Consider the following 18,280-nt stretch of genomic DNA (forward strand, 5'->3'; position numbering starts at 1 on the left):
TTTTTTAATTGGTAATATTTTGGTGATTTGTTTTATATTTATGGTTGCCGTCTTAATATTGTACAGGGTAGCTGATATGTATTGTAACCAACTTCAGTTTGCTATCATTTCTAAACCGCTCCTCTGATTGCTGACAGATTTATTCCAGTGACAGTTTATTTTATTATTTACAAACTTACAAAAGCATTTTGATCTATTGCATACAAAAATAAAGTTATTTGTGATAGAATTCAAACGTGAGAGTGTGATTGATTTGTATTTGGCTTGAAAATTATAAGTGGGTATTTTTAGAACCCAGTTTTTAGTGTTTCGTACGATTGCTCGTCATTGTGAAACTGGCAGTATTGCGGCGCCAAAAATGACCACAAAAGTTAAGGCTAGATTTAAACTAAATTCTCGCCGCAGTGGTAGATCCTCGTGGAGAACTATCTCAAAAACGGATGCAACACCTCCCGATTTAACTTGTTAAAAGATGCGCTAATCATCCAAGGTACACGGAACTAGAACGAAAACATTCCGATTCTTATAAATCCAGAATCTGATGTAGGCCACACATGTAGAAACTTCTAATGGGACTGTCTTGTTGAAATATGACACAGTTTTTGTATGGAAACGGGCCAAGCTCCAAACTGTCTTATATCGGTCAATATGAACCGACAGTATAGTATGCCATATTCAAAATCACAATGTTTTTGAGTGTAAAGATTATCAAAAATACAAAATACCAGCAAAATTTCTATTCATATTAAGCCCATATATACATATATTATATTAAGCACCATTTTGTGTGAATATTTCATTTTTATAGACCGACCATATGTAACCAAAGAAATTTATACTAATTTACCCCTTTTTATCTTCTTCTTCTTTCTCATTACAGCTTCCGCGAGGAGCGGTATTACCACTCCTCTTCCTACTATGTGCACTACTCTATATAAATGGTAAGTACTAAGCTACTTCCTTTTTGGCTCTTTCAAAATTTCATCTATCCTGGCATACACATAGACATTGGATATTTATTATCCTTAAGATAACAGCCATGATGTTATGCAATATTTATGAAGCCACTTTGATTTACATACTAATGTCCTTTTATGAGGATAAATTCATTTCAATCCTTCTACTCATTCTTACAAAATGTTTCGTCTTTTCGCATTCAATAGGGGTCCAATCCGATGGAAGAGTTGTCTGTTACTACACCAATTGGAGTGTCTATCGTCCTGGTACAGCGAAATATAATCCACAAAATATTAATCCATACTTGTGTACGCATTTGATTTACGCATTTGGAGGATTTACAAAGGACAATCAAATGAAGCCATTTGATAAATACCAGGACATTGAACAAGGTATGTATATGAAATGACTATGTACATTCATTCATTCATTGCTGGCAGGCAATAAAAATGGCTCCCATTTGCTTTCATTCATATGGTAGCATATATGGGTGGTCATCATCATCATCACCACCATCATCGGTGTTGTGGGATATTGAGCGAAAACGGTTACATTGCTAACATGCCTTACAGGATACTGGCCAACAGAGAAAGTTTAACATAGAGATATAGCTACACGTACATGCCAAAAACCCGAAAAGCCAACATGATTTATGGTTTTAAGCAAACAAATATTTTTTTTATTTTGCATTTTATAATGCACCATGGGTTTGAAGAGATAAAAAAATTGGAATGTAAATATATTCGTATGCAACAAAATCTTCTAATTACACAAATCTCTCGAATAAGGAAATAAGAAAATAAAATAACAGAATATAAAAAAAATATTTTCTATAGAAATAAAATTTTCTACAGAAATAAAATAAAAAAAAATCTTAAAAAAAAAATCTTTAGAAATAAAACTTGACAATTTTTTCTACAGAAATAAAATTTTGACAAATTTTTCTATAGAAATAATATTTTTAACAATTTTTTTCTATAGAAATAAAATTTTGATAATTTTTTTTATAGAAATAAAATTTTGACAAATTTTTCTATAGAAATAAAATTTTGACAAAATTTGTTATAGAAATAAAGTTTTCGCAAAATTTTCTATAGAACAAAATATTGACAACATTTTCTAAGAAATTAAATTTTCACAAAATTATCTATCGAAATAAAATTTTCACAAAATTTCTATATAAAGAAAATGTTCACATAATTTTCTATATAAATAAAATTTTGACAAAATTTTTTATAGAAAGACCATTTTGACAGAATTTTTTAAATAAATAAAATTTTGACAAAATTTTCTATAGAAATAAAATTTTGACAAAATTTTCTATAGAAATAAAATTGTCTATAAAATAAAATTTTTAACAAAATTTTCTATAGAAATAAAATTTTGTTCTATAGAAATAAAATTTTGACAAGATTTTCTATAGAAATACAATTTTCACAAAATTTTCTATAGAAATACAATTTTCTATAGAAATAAAATTTTCGCAAAAAAAAATTTCTATGGAAATAAAAATTTAAAAATTTCTATAGAAATAAAATTATAAAATTTAGACAAAATTTTCTATAGAAATAAAATTTTGTTCCATAGAAATAAAATTTTGACAAGATTTTCTATAGAAATAAAATTTTGACAAAATTTTCTATAGAAATAACATTTTGACAAAATTTTCTATAGAAATAAAATTTTGACAAGATTTTCTATATAAATAAAATTTTCGCAGAAATTTCTATAGGAATACAATTTTCACAAAACTGCACTCAAATCGATGATTTGAAATTGCACAGAAAAAAATTTCACGAAAATTTTTCCAATTAAAATTTTAATTGAGTTTTAAAAAATATTCAATTAAAAATTTAATTGATTCAACAAATTTTTTAATTGAAACAAAAATCAATCACAAAAATTAATAGTATCAATTAATTTTTTAATTGGATCAATAAATTTTTTAATTGACATTCAATTAATTTTTTATTGATACCATCATTTCTGTGATTGAAGACATTTCAATTACAAAATTAATTGGATCAATTAATTTCGTGATTGAACCAAAAACATTTTTTTTGTGTGTGGCAAAGGAAAAGAGTAATGTTTGTACGAAGATTTATTTCGGCAAAAGCCGACTATCATAAACCTTTTTCCGGAAGTGTGGTTCACTTTGGGTTTAGTGAACTACCAGAATTTATTCTGATAATTGTTTGATAGCTTTGCTGCAAGTAAAGGAATGTGGTAATTCCGAAACGTGCGTCCATCCAACCATCTTGCAGTCTACATTTGTAGTTTAGTCAATACATGGTTTTAAGCTGAATTCAAAAACAACAATAATGATATAGAAAAAAATGTTAAAAAAATTTATATAGAAATAAAATTTTAGCAAAAATTTTAAAGAAATAAAATTTTCACAAAATATTCTGTAGAAATAAAATTTTATGTAGGAATAAAATTGTGACAACATTTTCTCAAGGAATAACATTTTGACAAACTTTTCTATAGAAATAAAATTTTGACAAAATTTTCTATAAAAATAAAATTTTGACAAAATTTTTTATAGAAATAAAATTTTGACAAAATTTTCTATAAAAATAAAATTTTGACAAAATTTTTTATAGAAATATTATTTTGACAAAATTTTCTATAGAAATAAAATTTTGACAAAATTTTCTATAGAAATAAAATTTAGACAAAATTTTCTATAGAAAAAAATTTTGACAAAATTTTCTAAGAAATAAAATTTTGACAAAATTTTCTACAGAAATAAAATGTTGACAAAATTTTCTATAGAAATAGAATTATGACAAAATTTTCTATAGAAATAAAAATTTGACAAAATTTTCTATAGAAATAAAACTTTGACAAAATTTTCTATAGAGATAAATTTTTGACAAAATTTTCTACAGAAACAAAATTTTGACAAAATTTTTTATAGAAACAAAATTTTGACAAAATTTTTTATAGAAATAAAATTTTGACAAAATTTTCTACAGAAATAAAATGTTGACAAAATTTTCTATAGAAATAGATGACAAAATTTTTTATAGAAATAAAATTTTGACAAAATTTTCTATAGAAATAAAATTTTGACAAAATTTTTTATAGAAATATTATTTCATTCGTTTTGTTTTGTTATTGTTGGTTTTTGTTCTTTAATCGCGTGCGTCCATCGAACCATCTTGCAGTCTATAGGGCTTTGCCCAAATAAATTTGACAAACATTCTTTTCCTCTGTTGGTTAAGCTACACTTGTAGTTTAGTCAATGTATGGTTTTAAGCTGAAATCAAACAACAACAAATATTATTTTGACAATTTTCTATAGAAATAAAATTTTGACAAAATTTTCTAAAGAAATAAAATTTTGACAAAATTTTCTATAGAAAAAAAAATTTGACAAAATTTTCTATAGAAATAAAATTGTGACAAAATTTTCTATAGAAATAAAATTTTGACAAAATTTTCTATAGAAATAAAATTTTGACTAAATTTTCTATAGAAATAAAATTTTGACAAAATTTTCTACAGAAATAAAATTTTTGACAAAATTTTCTAAAGAAATAAAATTTTGACAAAATTTTCTAAAGAAATAAAATTTTGACAAAATTTTCTGTAGAAATAAAATTTTGACAAAATTTTCTATAGAAATAAAATTTTGAAAAAATTTTCTAAAGAAATAAAATTTTGACAAAATTTTCTATAGAAATAAAAGTCTGGCAAAATTTTCTATAGAAATAAAATTTTGACAAAATTTTCTATAGAAATAAAAGTTTGACAAAATTTTCTATAGAAATAAAATTTTGACAAAATTTTCTATAGAAATAAAAGTTTGACAAAATTTTCTATAGAAATAATTGGGAAGATAAATAAACAAACTGACTTATTTCATATTAAGAACAACATGCTAGGAAATAAAAAATACTTAAGACCCAAATACTCATATTTATAATTTATAGTCTATTATATTAATATTATCTTTTTTAATGAAATTTCTTGTTTTCGCTCAACACACTGTGCCAAAAGGCAATATTGAAAATGCCTCGGGATTGTTTGCATTCAAAAGTTTAATCCTTTACGTTTTTGCTCTTCTTTTTATGTTCTATTTTACGTGAATCTTCATCCTCATCCACCCACTTAACCAATACCCCTACGGTTTCCGCCATCATCCCAAACCAACCACTTGACACGCAAAATATCTGCCTCTATTGCCAATTGCTCTTGGCCTGGAAAAATTCAACGAAATATAATGCAGGAGGCTATGCCAAATTCACTGGCCTAAAAACATACAATAAGCAATTGAAGACAATGATTGCTATTGGCGGCTGGAATGAGGCATCGACACGATTCTCTCCCCTGGTGGCAAGTGCAGAACGCAGGCAAAAGTTCATTAAGAATATTTTGAAGTTCTTGAGACAAAATCATTTCGATGGTATTGACTTGGATTGGGAATATCCAGCACATCGTACTGGTGGAAGACCACAAGATAGAGAAAATTATGCACAATTTGTACAAGAATTGAGGGCAGAATTCGAAAGGGAAGCTGAAAAGACAGGACGTCCACGATTGCTATTGACTATGGCAGTGCCAGCGGGTATTGAATATATCGAGAAAGGCTATGATATTCCCAAATTGAACAAATATTTGGATTGGTTTAATTTGTTGACCTATGATTTTCATGCTTCAACGGAGCCTTCAGCTAATCATCATGCTCCTTTGTATTCCTTGGAAGAAGACTCTGAATATAATTATGATGCTGAATTGAATATTGTAAGTATGATGAAGATGAAGAAAATTGGTGCAGAATTTCCATATTGACATTTTTTTTGCTTGTAGGACTATTCGGTGAAGTTCTATTTAAATGCTGGTGCTGATCGTGATAAGCTTGTCTTGGGTATTCCTACGTATGGTCGATCCTTCACCTTAATTAATGAGGAAAGTACTGAAATTGGTGCTCCTTCTGAGGGTCCTGGCGAACAGGGTGATGCTACTCGTGAAAAGGGCTATTTGGCTTACTATGAAATTTGCCAAAATATTAAAGAAGATCCTGAATGGACTGTCGTACAACCAAATCCCAATGCTGTTGGTCCCTATGCCTATCGTCGCAATCAATGGGTTGGCTATGATGACGAAGCTATTGTTCGTAAGAAGGCTCAATATGTTGTAGACAATGGTTTGGGAGGTATTATGTTCTGGGCCATTGATAATGATGATTTCCGTGGTACCTGTACTGGAAAGCCATATCCTTTGATTGAAGCTGCCAAGGAAGCTATGTTGGACGCTTTGGGGTAAGTAACGCAAAGGACGTTGAAGTGTATTCGGACACATTTGGGGATGGTTTGTTTCTAAAACATTTGTGAGGGTATTGCAAAAGCAATATATATATAGGACCCTTTCCAGAATCAGAGACTTGTAAGGACTGGAGAACCGGAACGTACGTAGAACTATTGATTCTTTGTAAAAGGGGGGTCCGAATGAAAATTTTACTATTGACACGTTTTTGAAGTAGTCAAATAAGGTGATGTTAAGCTACAGACCTTACACTGATCTTATCCACTATCGATAGCGACCTGATAACTTATGTCGTATGTAATGGTCACCAACATTAATAGGAGCAATGGTTAGCATTGTCTTGAGATCGACCGAATAATAAAAAGCGGAGGTTTATCGCCTCCCATCAATACCGGTGACATTTTTGAGTGTATTAACGCTTTTCCAATTGGTTTCATTACACTGCGGATTGTACGGATTCGTCATTGAGCTTGTAGGGCTGCCATGTAATGGCGACAATTCTTTGTTATACCTTCTTTCCCCGTTCTACCTGTCCTCGTATTTAGTCGATTCACAGCGAATACATTTTTCCTTAGCATCCAGTCTACTATTGGTCTTGTTATCAGAAACTTATGTTGTAGAACTATTCTCCGCTAACAAATTCTGCTAAAATGTATAGCTTAGCATAGAATGGCCTTATCTTTATAAGGTCATCACCGAACTTTCCTTTGTATAGACGTGTTGCTTAAACTGTTGTACCTTCCTTGATTTTCTTGATTTTTATTCTAGTGTCAACTACTCGTTCCAGCAGGAAAGATACTTGACTAAACGGATTCTTTGAACTCGCTTTCTATAGTTTAGGTACGAATACCACCTTTGCTTGCCGCCAAGCTTTAGAGATTTATGAAAATCTAAGTTAATTCGTGAGGTTATTCAATTTATTATTGGCCTGTTTTTTAAAACTTCCTTCGATTTAGGAATCGGTCTCTTCCCTTTACAAATGCGAGTTTCATACTCTGCGAATCTGTGTTACCTACTGCTCATTCCATGATCTTTATCAAGATAGATGTCAGACTTAACGATGCGTAAAGTTTCGGAATACCATCCTTTTTTCTGCAAATCAAACGCATGTCATGAAAGAGTTGGGACAATCTCATCCGGCTTTGTGATTGAAAAGGTTTTGTGACAAAGCCTTCGTCTATAACATTAGTGCCCTACGAGTCAGCCGACTAATCTCCAGGTTGAGAAACTCTACGTCCAAGGTGAAGAATTGCCAAAACTATAGAATAGGTCCTACAATGATTTTTGGCACAAAATGGTTTTGCCTGATTCCGTCCAGGCCTAGATGCTCTCTGTAGGACCAACTTTATCCTTCGTAGACGTTCCAGGAGAGCTCGGCGAAGACATCGTGGGGTTATAGTTGACTGATTCCCTACTCCATATCCCAGATAATATCACCCCCACTCTGGATACCTCCTTACTGTGCTCTGCAAGGACTTAATTTCCCTGAATTGTACATGAGCTTGAAGTCCACATATCGAAGATGTGTTGGCGATGCATCCATTGTAAGTGGCTTTACGAGTCGATTTGTCTATGAAATATCGTATCACCTGGTACAAAGGCTGATATGTGTCCAACCTAATGAAAAGTGTCTTGGATCTTGTTTATCTCACGTTTTGTCACGACCAAACCATCTACTGTCCGTATAAAACTATATCGTTACTAATCCATCCCCTTATTATTTCTCCGTAGTCTTGGTATCAATGAAGTCTCCAAACCAAGTGCGCCACAAAAACCATCACGCGGCCGCAGTCGTGAAAATTCCTCATCCTCACGTAATAATATTGAAACTACTGAACATAAACTAACATATGCCGAACGTAAGAGTGCTGGCAAACGTACAGGTGCAGCTCAAGGAAATCGTAATCGTGTGCAGGCATCATCTACAACCACAACAGTAGCTCCACTAAATTTCAAACTGACAGAAGCTGAAGGATCTTCATTGTATATTGGAGGAAGGACAACAACACCACCACCACCTACAACACCGGATCCAGGAACCGGTAAGATATAATGAAGACACGATTAATCCATTAGGATACTCATGATTTTCATATTTCATCCGCCCACAGATTTCAAATGTGAAGAAGAAGGTTTCTTCCAACATCCTAGAGATTGTAAGAAATACTATTGGTGTTTGGATAGTGGACCTTCTGGTTTGGGTATTGTGGCTCATCAATTCACTTGTCCCTCTGGCTTGTATTTCAATCCAGCTGCTGACTCTTGCGATTTTGCTCGTAATGTGCCATGTAAAACAAAAAAGTAAGTGATAACGCTAATCTTTGGAGACATACATTGTAATAATCAATCATAATTCCTTTTTAGATCGACCACTGCAGCTCCTGTAACAACAGCCGCCTCGACTCCAACAACTGCTCGACCCAACCGTATTGCAGCAGCTACTACCAGAAATCCTCTCTTCCGTGCAGCAAGTACCACTACCACAACTACTACTACCACAGCCGCTCCCGATTACAATGAATATGAAGAAGATGATGAAGATCAACATTCTTTGACTTCTGCCAAACATCATCTCGACAAAGAATCCGAGGAAGATCCCAAGGTTATTAAAGAACTCATCGAACTCATACGCAAAGTTGGTGGTATTGAAGAATTGGAAAAACATTTGTCACGCAAAGATGATGGCACCATATCACTTAAAACCATCAACACTAGTTCATCGAGTAGTTCTGATACGTCCTCACCCACAACACCTTCAAGCATTAGCAAATCCTTGTATGACAAAGTATTGAGCAAACCCAATGCCCTTAATTCCATACGTAAAAGTTTCAAATTGACAAATACCCGTACCACCACTACACAATCAAAGAAAGCAAACCAAGACAGTAGCGATGATGATGACGAACAAAGTGATGCTAAAACCTCGAGTTACAGTAAATACTCATCAGTGGTAAGAGGAGCCAATAGCCGCCAAGGTCCACAAAATGAAGGCATCGATAAATTGGCCGAATCAGAAGGATTCACTAAAGAGAAGAAACAATATATAACCATTAATCGTAATCGTGGTAGCCAAAAATCCTCAAGAGCTGAAGAAGAAACAGAAGAGGAAACTGTGGTCGAAACAGAGGAGAGTGATGCAAAGTCTTCGAGAAGATCAAATACAGGTACAACCCTCAATTATTCGAGCATAAGACGTACAAGACCCACAACTACGACATCAAGTACTGTGGAAGAGGATGATGATGATGATGCATCGGAACAGGATTCGAACCAAGGCAAAGATGTAACGGAGAGGAAACAATACAGTTCTTTAAATAGAAGTCGCACTAGAATTTCCAGCTCAACTACAACCGAACCAGAAGCAACTGAAGTTACTTCAGGATCTGCAAGGTAAGTTTTACAAGTATTACAGTGTCGTATCAAGTGTCTTGACTCTAGTTAAGAGAGAAGGGTGATGGGTTTTGTGCGATTTACCCTAATTTGGTTATTCCTCTTGACTTGCTTATGCCGTCTCACTGATTGATGAGACAACAACACTGCCTTTATTCTCACTCTGCCTAAAGTGTCCGAAATCCATTAGGCACGCCGCCTAAAGTGTCTGAAATCCATTCATCAAACTGCTTCTGTTGAGACGTTAGGCCTCACCGTGACAATTCTACCGAATTCTACCAATTGGCCTTCTTCAGATTCATATGCCTCTGAAATTCCGATGTTATTCTATAAAATCGGAAGGGCCGTCAACGGTGAGAATTATGGGAAGGTGGACTGAACACAGTGGACTGTATCTTTCCTGTATTCCTGTGTTTTTCCTAGCATTTTCCGCTGCTCATGTTACCATACTCTTGAGTGATTGTTGATATTCTTTTAACATGGTTCGTGATCGCACCATGTAGATGTAATCCTCACTACAAGCAGTTATACACATTCCGTTATCGCCTAGACTTCCCTTGGAAGATTGCGCTATAACTGGGCAGTAAAAGAGTCTGCCTTTCCCCTATATGTGCAACAATTAATGCCCTCAGATATCTATTCTGAAGACAAATCTTCAACTAAATCACTGTCATGCTTTTAATGCAATATTGAAATTGCATGTTGTTCTCTTAAGGCTGAGGGATTTTCTTTCGTCATCAAATCTTTTAGAAAAGCACGTGAAAAATATTCATCAAATTAACTCCTTTCATTCCATCTCGTTTGTTTATAGGTATAAGTATTTGGAACGCTCACGTCCCTCGAAAACTACTACAGAAGCTTCCCAGGATGATGAAGATGATAGCGGCGATGATGACAACGAGGATTCATTGGATCATGAAAATACGGTACATGTTAAGGCTGATAAAAAGGCCAGCACACAAGAAATTACCACCACTACAACAACGAATACACAACAGAAGACCTACGCAAGTATAGGTCGTAGTAGAACAACAACAGTCTCACCATCAGATACACCACCAGAATCTACAACAACAGCTACACCGGAAACTACCACTACTACAGCACCAAGTCCAGCTGTTTTGACAACACCAACACCAGATACTCCAATAACTAGCAGTCCTATAACACCTATCTTAGATACCATTACCAATACACCTGAAACTATTGTAACATCCCACCACCATACTGGTACAACAGTCATTCCCATAGACACCAATACTAACCCCCAAGCATCCACACCTTTGACTAAGACGACTGGAACGACAACTACGACTGTGACGGCGACTGGTAATTTAGACGTATCCACTACCACTATAACCCATCCTAATGACATACCGGACATGGACCCTGAAACCCTTAACCTATCCCTTAAAATCAATTCCCTTATGAGTGATTCCTCCCTAAATCCTATAACGGAGTCTGGTCTAGATACACAACAAAAAGAAGAAGAAGATTCTGACGACAATGTGACAACGACGACATCAACGTCGACCACAGAAGCGACAACAACGGTATCGACCACGGAAGCAACAACTGAAAATGAGGTAAATGTAGTTATTAAGGAACGTTCCAAGACACGTACAAGAACAACAACTACAGTCCCACCCAGTACAACAACTACCACAAACCCAACTCAAAGATACAGAATCAGATACTCACCAACAACAACAGAAAGTCCAGAAGTTGATAGTACACAAACGAAACAAACTTCCTCGGCTAATATCCGAAGCAGGAAACAACAGATCTTACAAAATCGTTCTTCACAGACCACCAATAGGACTAGAGTAACCACCACCGAATTAACACCCACCATCACAACTGAAACCAATGTAAACAATGAATTCCTGGGTACTGTATCTAGTCCAAGACCATTTGGTTTTCCCAAAAAACGTACTAGAGTCACAACGACCACAACTGGGGGTTCAGGTGGTCCAACAACAACCACCTCCACCAAAACTACTACCACCACTACAACAATCACTGAAGAGTCGCCAGACTCTAATGTAGGAAAATCTTCTACCAATACTAAACAAAAAGCTGCCGTTAATACTCAAGTCAAAAAGGTGAGTTCCCACACAATACCACACTCTGAATCAGATAATCGGACTCATTTAGAGTCTGAATCTCTCACAACTACCAACACGACCACCACCACGGAAACGGATTCGATAACTTCCTCTCAACAAGAGCATGCAATTAGCGAGAGCGAAGTGGTGGAACCAATAAGCACTAAGCACGTTTCTCATAGTTTTAACTCAGACTCACACACTGTTCTAGGAGACCAAGGACAACTAAATAGTGTAGTAGTTGGTGTAGAGGGTAATGTAGATTTAAGGCATGACACAAATTCCAATTCCAATACCACTTCCAAACAATCTAATATAACTATTTCCTCTATTACACATGACGAAGGAAGTAGTATCCTTCAAAATAACACAAGCACTGAACATAGTAGTATAGTTAATACCGACGCTGGTGACAATGGTGATACAAAGAATCATCAACTTAGTAGTAAGGAAGAGAGTACGGCTAATGAAACAGGTAAAGCACATGTGGCCAGTACTATGGAAAGTTTGAATTTAACGGTTGCAACTGAGGCAAGCCAAGAGAATACAACTCATGTTGCAGGATCCGAACGTGTCATTCAAAATATTGTAGGAGACTCTGAAGTCTCTTCGGAAATTGCAAGAGAAAATTCAGGAAAGGCTATTAAAAATTATTCAACTATCAAACGAGTTCACACTTCTAAAGTAATTGATGGTACAGATGATGAAGGTTTGAGTACTTTGGGATCTAAAGAGGATGCTTATGAAGCAGTTAAACGAGTTGCCACTTCTGTAACAACTGCTGACGAGTCTAAATATGATCAACATGTACCCACATCCCATACAACGACAACTACGCAAATCCACGAAGCTTATGGAGAAATCACTGACACCAATGGTACATCATATACCACCGTTAAACGAATTAAAGGCAAAGATGGTATAACGAAGATCATTACCACAACAACTACCACTACCATCGAGGAAATTATTGATGATACTCCCAAGATTACCAAATATTCTACTTCCACCAAAGGTCAAGCTGTGGAATCTCAAAAGGAAAGCTCTGAATTAAATGGTAAATCGTACAGCACAATCAGACGTACCCATACTAAAGGTGGGGATGAGGAAAATTCTTCAAAAGCTAAAACTACTGTAACGACTGTTACTACAGAAGAGTTTGAAGATGAAAATGGAAATCCCATATATAATTCCTCATCTAAGGGTCACACACTTGATGGCAATGTTGAGAATTCTTCTGAAACTAATGGCAAATCTTATAGGACCATTGCCCGTAATCGTGTCACAACATCTTCTGGTCATGACGAAGATATTGAAAATGGTTCTTCAAAAACTAAAATAGTCAAAACTACAACTACTACAGAAGAGCTCAAGGATGAGAACCAAACTCCTAGAAGTAAATATGTTTTAGTAAATCGAGGAAGTAACTCTAAACGTACACATACTTCGGATGAAGAAACTTCGTTGAAATCGATAAAGACCACTGTTACAACAGAAGAGTTTGAGAGTGAAGGAGGAAAACCAAACAGAAAACTTAACTCATCTGCTAGAGGTCAATCTCAAGGTGAAATTTCTGCTACAACTGGCCAAACGTATAGCACTATTAAACGTACGCATATCACCTCTGGGGGAGATGAAAATGAGGGCAAAGAGAAGTCATCAAAGATCAAAACCATAACGACAACAACTACCACTGAGGAAGCGGAGGATGAAGCTCTTAAGAAAGATCAAAAGAGTAAATACAGTTCTTCATCGCAAGGTAAAGAAGAGTCAGAAACTAAAGCTAAAACCTACAACACTATTAAACGTACTCATCATGCGAATATCTCTGGGGAGGAAGGAATCGATGGTTCTAGCAAAACAAAAGTAACAAAGGAAACTATAACAACGACTCATGAAGGAGATGCATCACAGGATATCAATGGCAAAACATATACTACTTTGAAGAGGACCCAAACCACAACAACAAGTGCTGAAGGTACCGAAGATTCGAATCATGCTGTAGATGAGAAGCAAATCTCCCATTCGGAAGTCAATTTTGATAGAGGCAATAATAAATTCGCAAAAGATTCGCTAGGAGGAAGTGATAAGGTAAAGACCTATAGCACAATTCAACGTACCCAAAGCGCAACTCATCACAATGGAGGTGAACTTTCCGATACTGAGGACAAACGCAAACAAGAAAAGGATGATTACAGCAAAACAAAAGTAACAAAGGAAACTATAACAACTATTCATGAAGAAGATGCATCCAAGGATAACAATGGTAAAACATATACTACTTTAAAGAGGACCCAAACCACAACAACAAGTGCTGAAGGGCCCGAAGATTCGAATCATGCTGTAGATGAGAAGCAATCCTCCCATTCAGGAGTCAATTTTGATAGAGGCAATAATAAATTCGCAAAAGATTCGCTAGGAGGAAGTGATAAGGTAAAGACCTATAGCACAATTCAACCTACCCAAAGCACAACTCATCACAATGGAGGTGAACTTTCCGATACTGAGGACAAACGCAACCAAGAAACCACAACTTCCCACAAACAATCTTTGGAGAATAATGACTCTTCAACTGGCACTTTGCATGAGAAGAAATCGTATAAGACCATTATTCGTACCCATGGTTCCAACGGATCCGAATCTGAAGAATCCGATACAAATTCTTCCACTATTACAAGAACTAGATATTCAACCACCACAGATAATATTCCTTACAAGGCGATTGTTCGCAATAGTAGTGGTATACATTTGACTGAAGATGAAATCTCAGGATTTGTTAAAACTACTATAAACTCAACAACAACAAAGCAAAGAGAGGAGAAACCCTATTTAACAATTTCTCGAGGAGGACAAATATATGAAAATGGAAATAGTGAAGAACAGAAAGAATCTCACTCTGTAGATTTGAATCAGTTGGAAATATCGAGATCGGGTGAAGCCAGTATTGAGGAGAAAGGTTTGAACTTGACCAAAGAATTATCTACGGAAAGTAACTTCTCAATACAATCGGAAGTATCCAACACCTCAACAGATAGTTCAACTACAGTTTCTACAACAGACGAATCTGCAGCTGTGACCTCAGCTGAGGAAACCACAACTACTACGGAAGCCTCTACTACTCCTGAGACATCTACCACACCAGAAGTTCCTACAACTACTGAAGAAGCTAGCACTACAGTAGCTCCCCCATTAACTGTTGAAACAACACGAAGAATTTTATTCAAGACCAGAGTTTCTACTACTGCCGAACCTTCAACAACTACCACTCCAGCGCCTAGTACAGAAACTGCGATTAAAACCAACAACCGCAAGACTTTATTCAAATCCAGAACTAAAGTTGTTGAAAAGGAATTGGAAAACCCTGTCCATACAGAAGTTAAACACGAAACTTTAGCACTCGATGACTTGGATGTGACAACAAAGAAGTCTATTGGCCGAGGTAACTATCGTCCTGTCGATAAAGGCGATCTTTCGTCGCTCTTAGCTTTGGATTTGGCCAAAAAACAAGGTGGACAAAAACAATTTGGCAATGGCAGAGTTCGAAGACCTGTGGAAAGGCCTGCTGTGTCCACAGAGGAAGCTATCGTAGATGTGGAAGAGGAACATAAATCGGTTAATGGACGACGTAAGGTAATTTTAAGTCGGAAGAAAGTAAACACATCGACTGTTAATGAAGCTAAACTCAAAGGAGAAACCGGACGATTGAGCGACTCTACTGAGGACAGTAATGAAAAATTGGGAAATCGTGGAACTTATCGTCCAGTAGAAAAAGGGGATCTGTCGTCTTTATTGGCCATTGATTTGGAGAAGCATCAAAAGGGTGATCAAGAACAAAATAAAGTTGGTCATGGTAGAGTTCGCAGACCCGTTATTAAAACAACATCGACTGAAACTGAAGAAAGTACTGAACAACGCCGTAGACCCGGTACTCAAGTTACATCCACTGAAGAGTCTGAAAACCAAGAGAGCAGCGGTAAACTCCGCAAAACTATAACGACAACCACATCTATTGAAAAATCTGAAAGTGAAGGTAAAGGATTTGGAAAATCCGATAAGACGCCATCTTCAACAGAAACTGAATCGTCCACAGAAACTGAGTCGTCTGAAACTATCAAAAAAGTACCCGCATCATTTGAAGATACTAGCCATCAAGGAATTTCAGAAACCCCTGGAGAATCCGCAAACAGAACAACGGCAAATGGTCACAGGAAAACTATTCTTGTTCGCAAAACTATTAAAAAAACTGCTACTAATGATCAAACGAATGAAGGAAAAATACTAGAGTCATCTCGTGAGCACCAGTCAGTTTCAAATGACGAAGCCACTCACACTGAGATTCAAAGTGGAGTATCAAAGACTACACTCAACAAAAAGACAAGTATAAATTTTAGAACTTCAGGAAGGGGTTCAAAAACAGAAACGGAGACAGATGAAAGTGAGTCTAGTGGAGCTAAGGACTCTAGTAACGAAACTTCTTTGTCGAGTAACAAAAATCAAACTAGCAGCTTGTTTGCCAGCCGTAAAACAATCAAAACCTCAACTGCATCGAAAGACGGAGAATCTTCTGAAAACGTTGGAGATATTCAGGAACCCAAAGAGGAAACTTCTGGCAATACAAGAACTAATAAATTCGGTAGTTTCAATCGTAAATCTGGCTTTGGAAATAATCGAAAGTTAACCTCTAACCAAGTCTCTAACAAAGAAGATAGCACTGAAGTAACAGAGAGTGGAGGAGAAGTATCTGGAAATGTTAGAGCAACTAAATTTGGTGCTCAAACACATACGTCTACCAAACAAACTAAATTTGGTGTCAATCTACCTAACAATCACGGAGGAGCTACAGAGGAAGTAGTTGCTGAAGATGGAGAAATATTAGAAAAATCCAAAACCAACAAATTCGGTACACAAAACCGAAAATTCGGTATTAATCGTAATCAAGCCTCCAAGCAAACTGTAGTAGAGGAAGAAGAATCCTCTTCCTCATCTGGAAGAAGAAACTCTCAAACTCGTACTTCACAACGTACCACAGAAACTAATGCCAGATCTAGAACTACTACGACAAACACAAGAAGAGGTAGCGTTCCACGAACTCATCTCTTAGATTCTGGTAAAACGGAAGAAGTTGATTATCTAGAAGATGGCTCTAAACGCATCAAGACTATAATTATTGAAAATGTGCCTACAGGACCAAATACTGTGAAAACTATTCGCCGCATAAAAACAAAGATTATTAAAAAACAAGATCCCATATATGAAGATTCTGATGAACCAACTGAAACTATCACCACAACAAAACGTCCCAATATTCATAATCGTGGATCCGTCAAATTCCAAAGTAATGATTTATCTTCACTCTTGGCTCTAGATTATGCCTATAAATCACGTAAACGTACACAAGGTGAACCAGAAGTTCAAAAGTCTCGTAGGAAGATAATACGTAGACCTGATATTATAACCGAAACTGAAGAGGTTGAAGAAATTGAAACGGAATTGCCCACAAGACCACCGCAAACAACAACAATTACTGAAATAAGAGAAACGCATACAATAAATGGTAAACCTCAACCCACAAAGTTGACTAGAACCTCCAGTACGAAAACGGATGAAGGAGAAAATATTGAGACTACTGTAAATCACGAGACTGAGGATGAAAAAGTTGAAAGCAAATCAAAACTACGTCCCAATTATGGAGTGAAACGACCCATTGGAGGTAGCAAAGTCACCACAACTAAGCTGACGGCTACATCAAGTACAACCACTATTGGCGAAGAATCTTCGACGAAACGTAATTTCGCTTTGAAACGCCCATTGGGGAATAAGAATTCCGTTACTACAACAACAACGACCACAAGCGTACAAAGTTCTAATGCTACTGTGGAAGAAAATGAAGCCACTGCGGGGAAAACAAAGGTGGTGAATAATTTCAAATTCAAAAAACCAGAGAAAACGACAACGGAAGAACCTACAACGACGACTGAAAAGTCTTCCACCACGACAAGCACAACAGAGAATCCCACGACTTCAACTGAAATTCCGAGCACCACAAACCAAGAGACAGTATCCAACTCTGATGAGTCTCTACACAACACCGATGATAATGGCTTAAATACATTACGAAATCAATTGGCCTTAGCTGTTAACAAGTTAACCACTACCGTTGAAACTGGAAACGCAGTTACGACTACCACCCATACCACTGAAGGTGGGGAAGGGCAAATAACCACTCAAACTTCCTCTTCCACCGTTGAAGATCTCTCTTTACCCATATATCATAGGCGAAAGTACTATCAATATTACAAGGATTCTCCCATTACTTATGTCAGTCCAATTACAGGACCCGAGATTAGTATAAATGACAATCCGGCCCCTAACGTCGATATAGCAAAACAAATACACGATGTCTTCAACGTAAGCAATAATCACCTGAATGGAGTTGAAAACGAAGAAGTGCAATCTGAAGCCGCAACGTTTGCCAGCGAACAAGCCAAAGAAATTAACCAAGAGCTCGGTAATTTTTTATTGAAAACCCCCGGGTCAAATTAGGTCACCCG

General features: G+C 35.8%; 1 protein-coding gene across 1 annotated transcript in view; it reads left to right on the forward strand.

Moving 5' to 3' along the window:
- LOC142231166 (uncharacterized) overlaps nucleotides 1–18,280 on the forward strand; it is a 329,286-nt gene that overhangs the window by 245,033 nt on the left and 65,973 nt on the right. The window contains exons 3-10 of the mRNA XM_075301784.1: nucleotides 881–941; nucleotides 1,164–1,349; nucleotides 5,195–5,709; nucleotides 5,776–6,227; nucleotides 7,963–8,273; nucleotides 8,343–8,532; nucleotides 8,596–9,621; nucleotides 10,433–18,262. Coding sequence (XP_075157899.1) covers nucleotides 881–941; nucleotides 1,164–1,349; nucleotides 5,195–5,709; nucleotides 5,776–6,227; nucleotides 7,963–8,273; nucleotides 8,343–8,532; nucleotides 8,596–9,621; nucleotides 10,433–18,262 — 10,571 coding nt within the window. The remainder of the gene's footprint in view (nucleotides 1–880; nucleotides 942–1,163; nucleotides 1,350–5,194; nucleotides 5,710–5,775; nucleotides 6,228–7,962; nucleotides 8,274–8,342; nucleotides 8,533–8,595; nucleotides 9,622–10,432; nucleotides 18,263–18,280) is intronic.

The sequence above is a fragment of the Haematobia irritans genome, chromosome 3, assembly GCF_050003625.1.
Source record: "Haematobia irritans isolate KBUSLIRL chromosome 3, ASM5000362v1, whole genome shotgun sequence".
NCBI lineage: Eukaryota > Metazoa > Arthropoda > Insecta > Diptera > Muscidae > Haematobia > Haematobia irritans.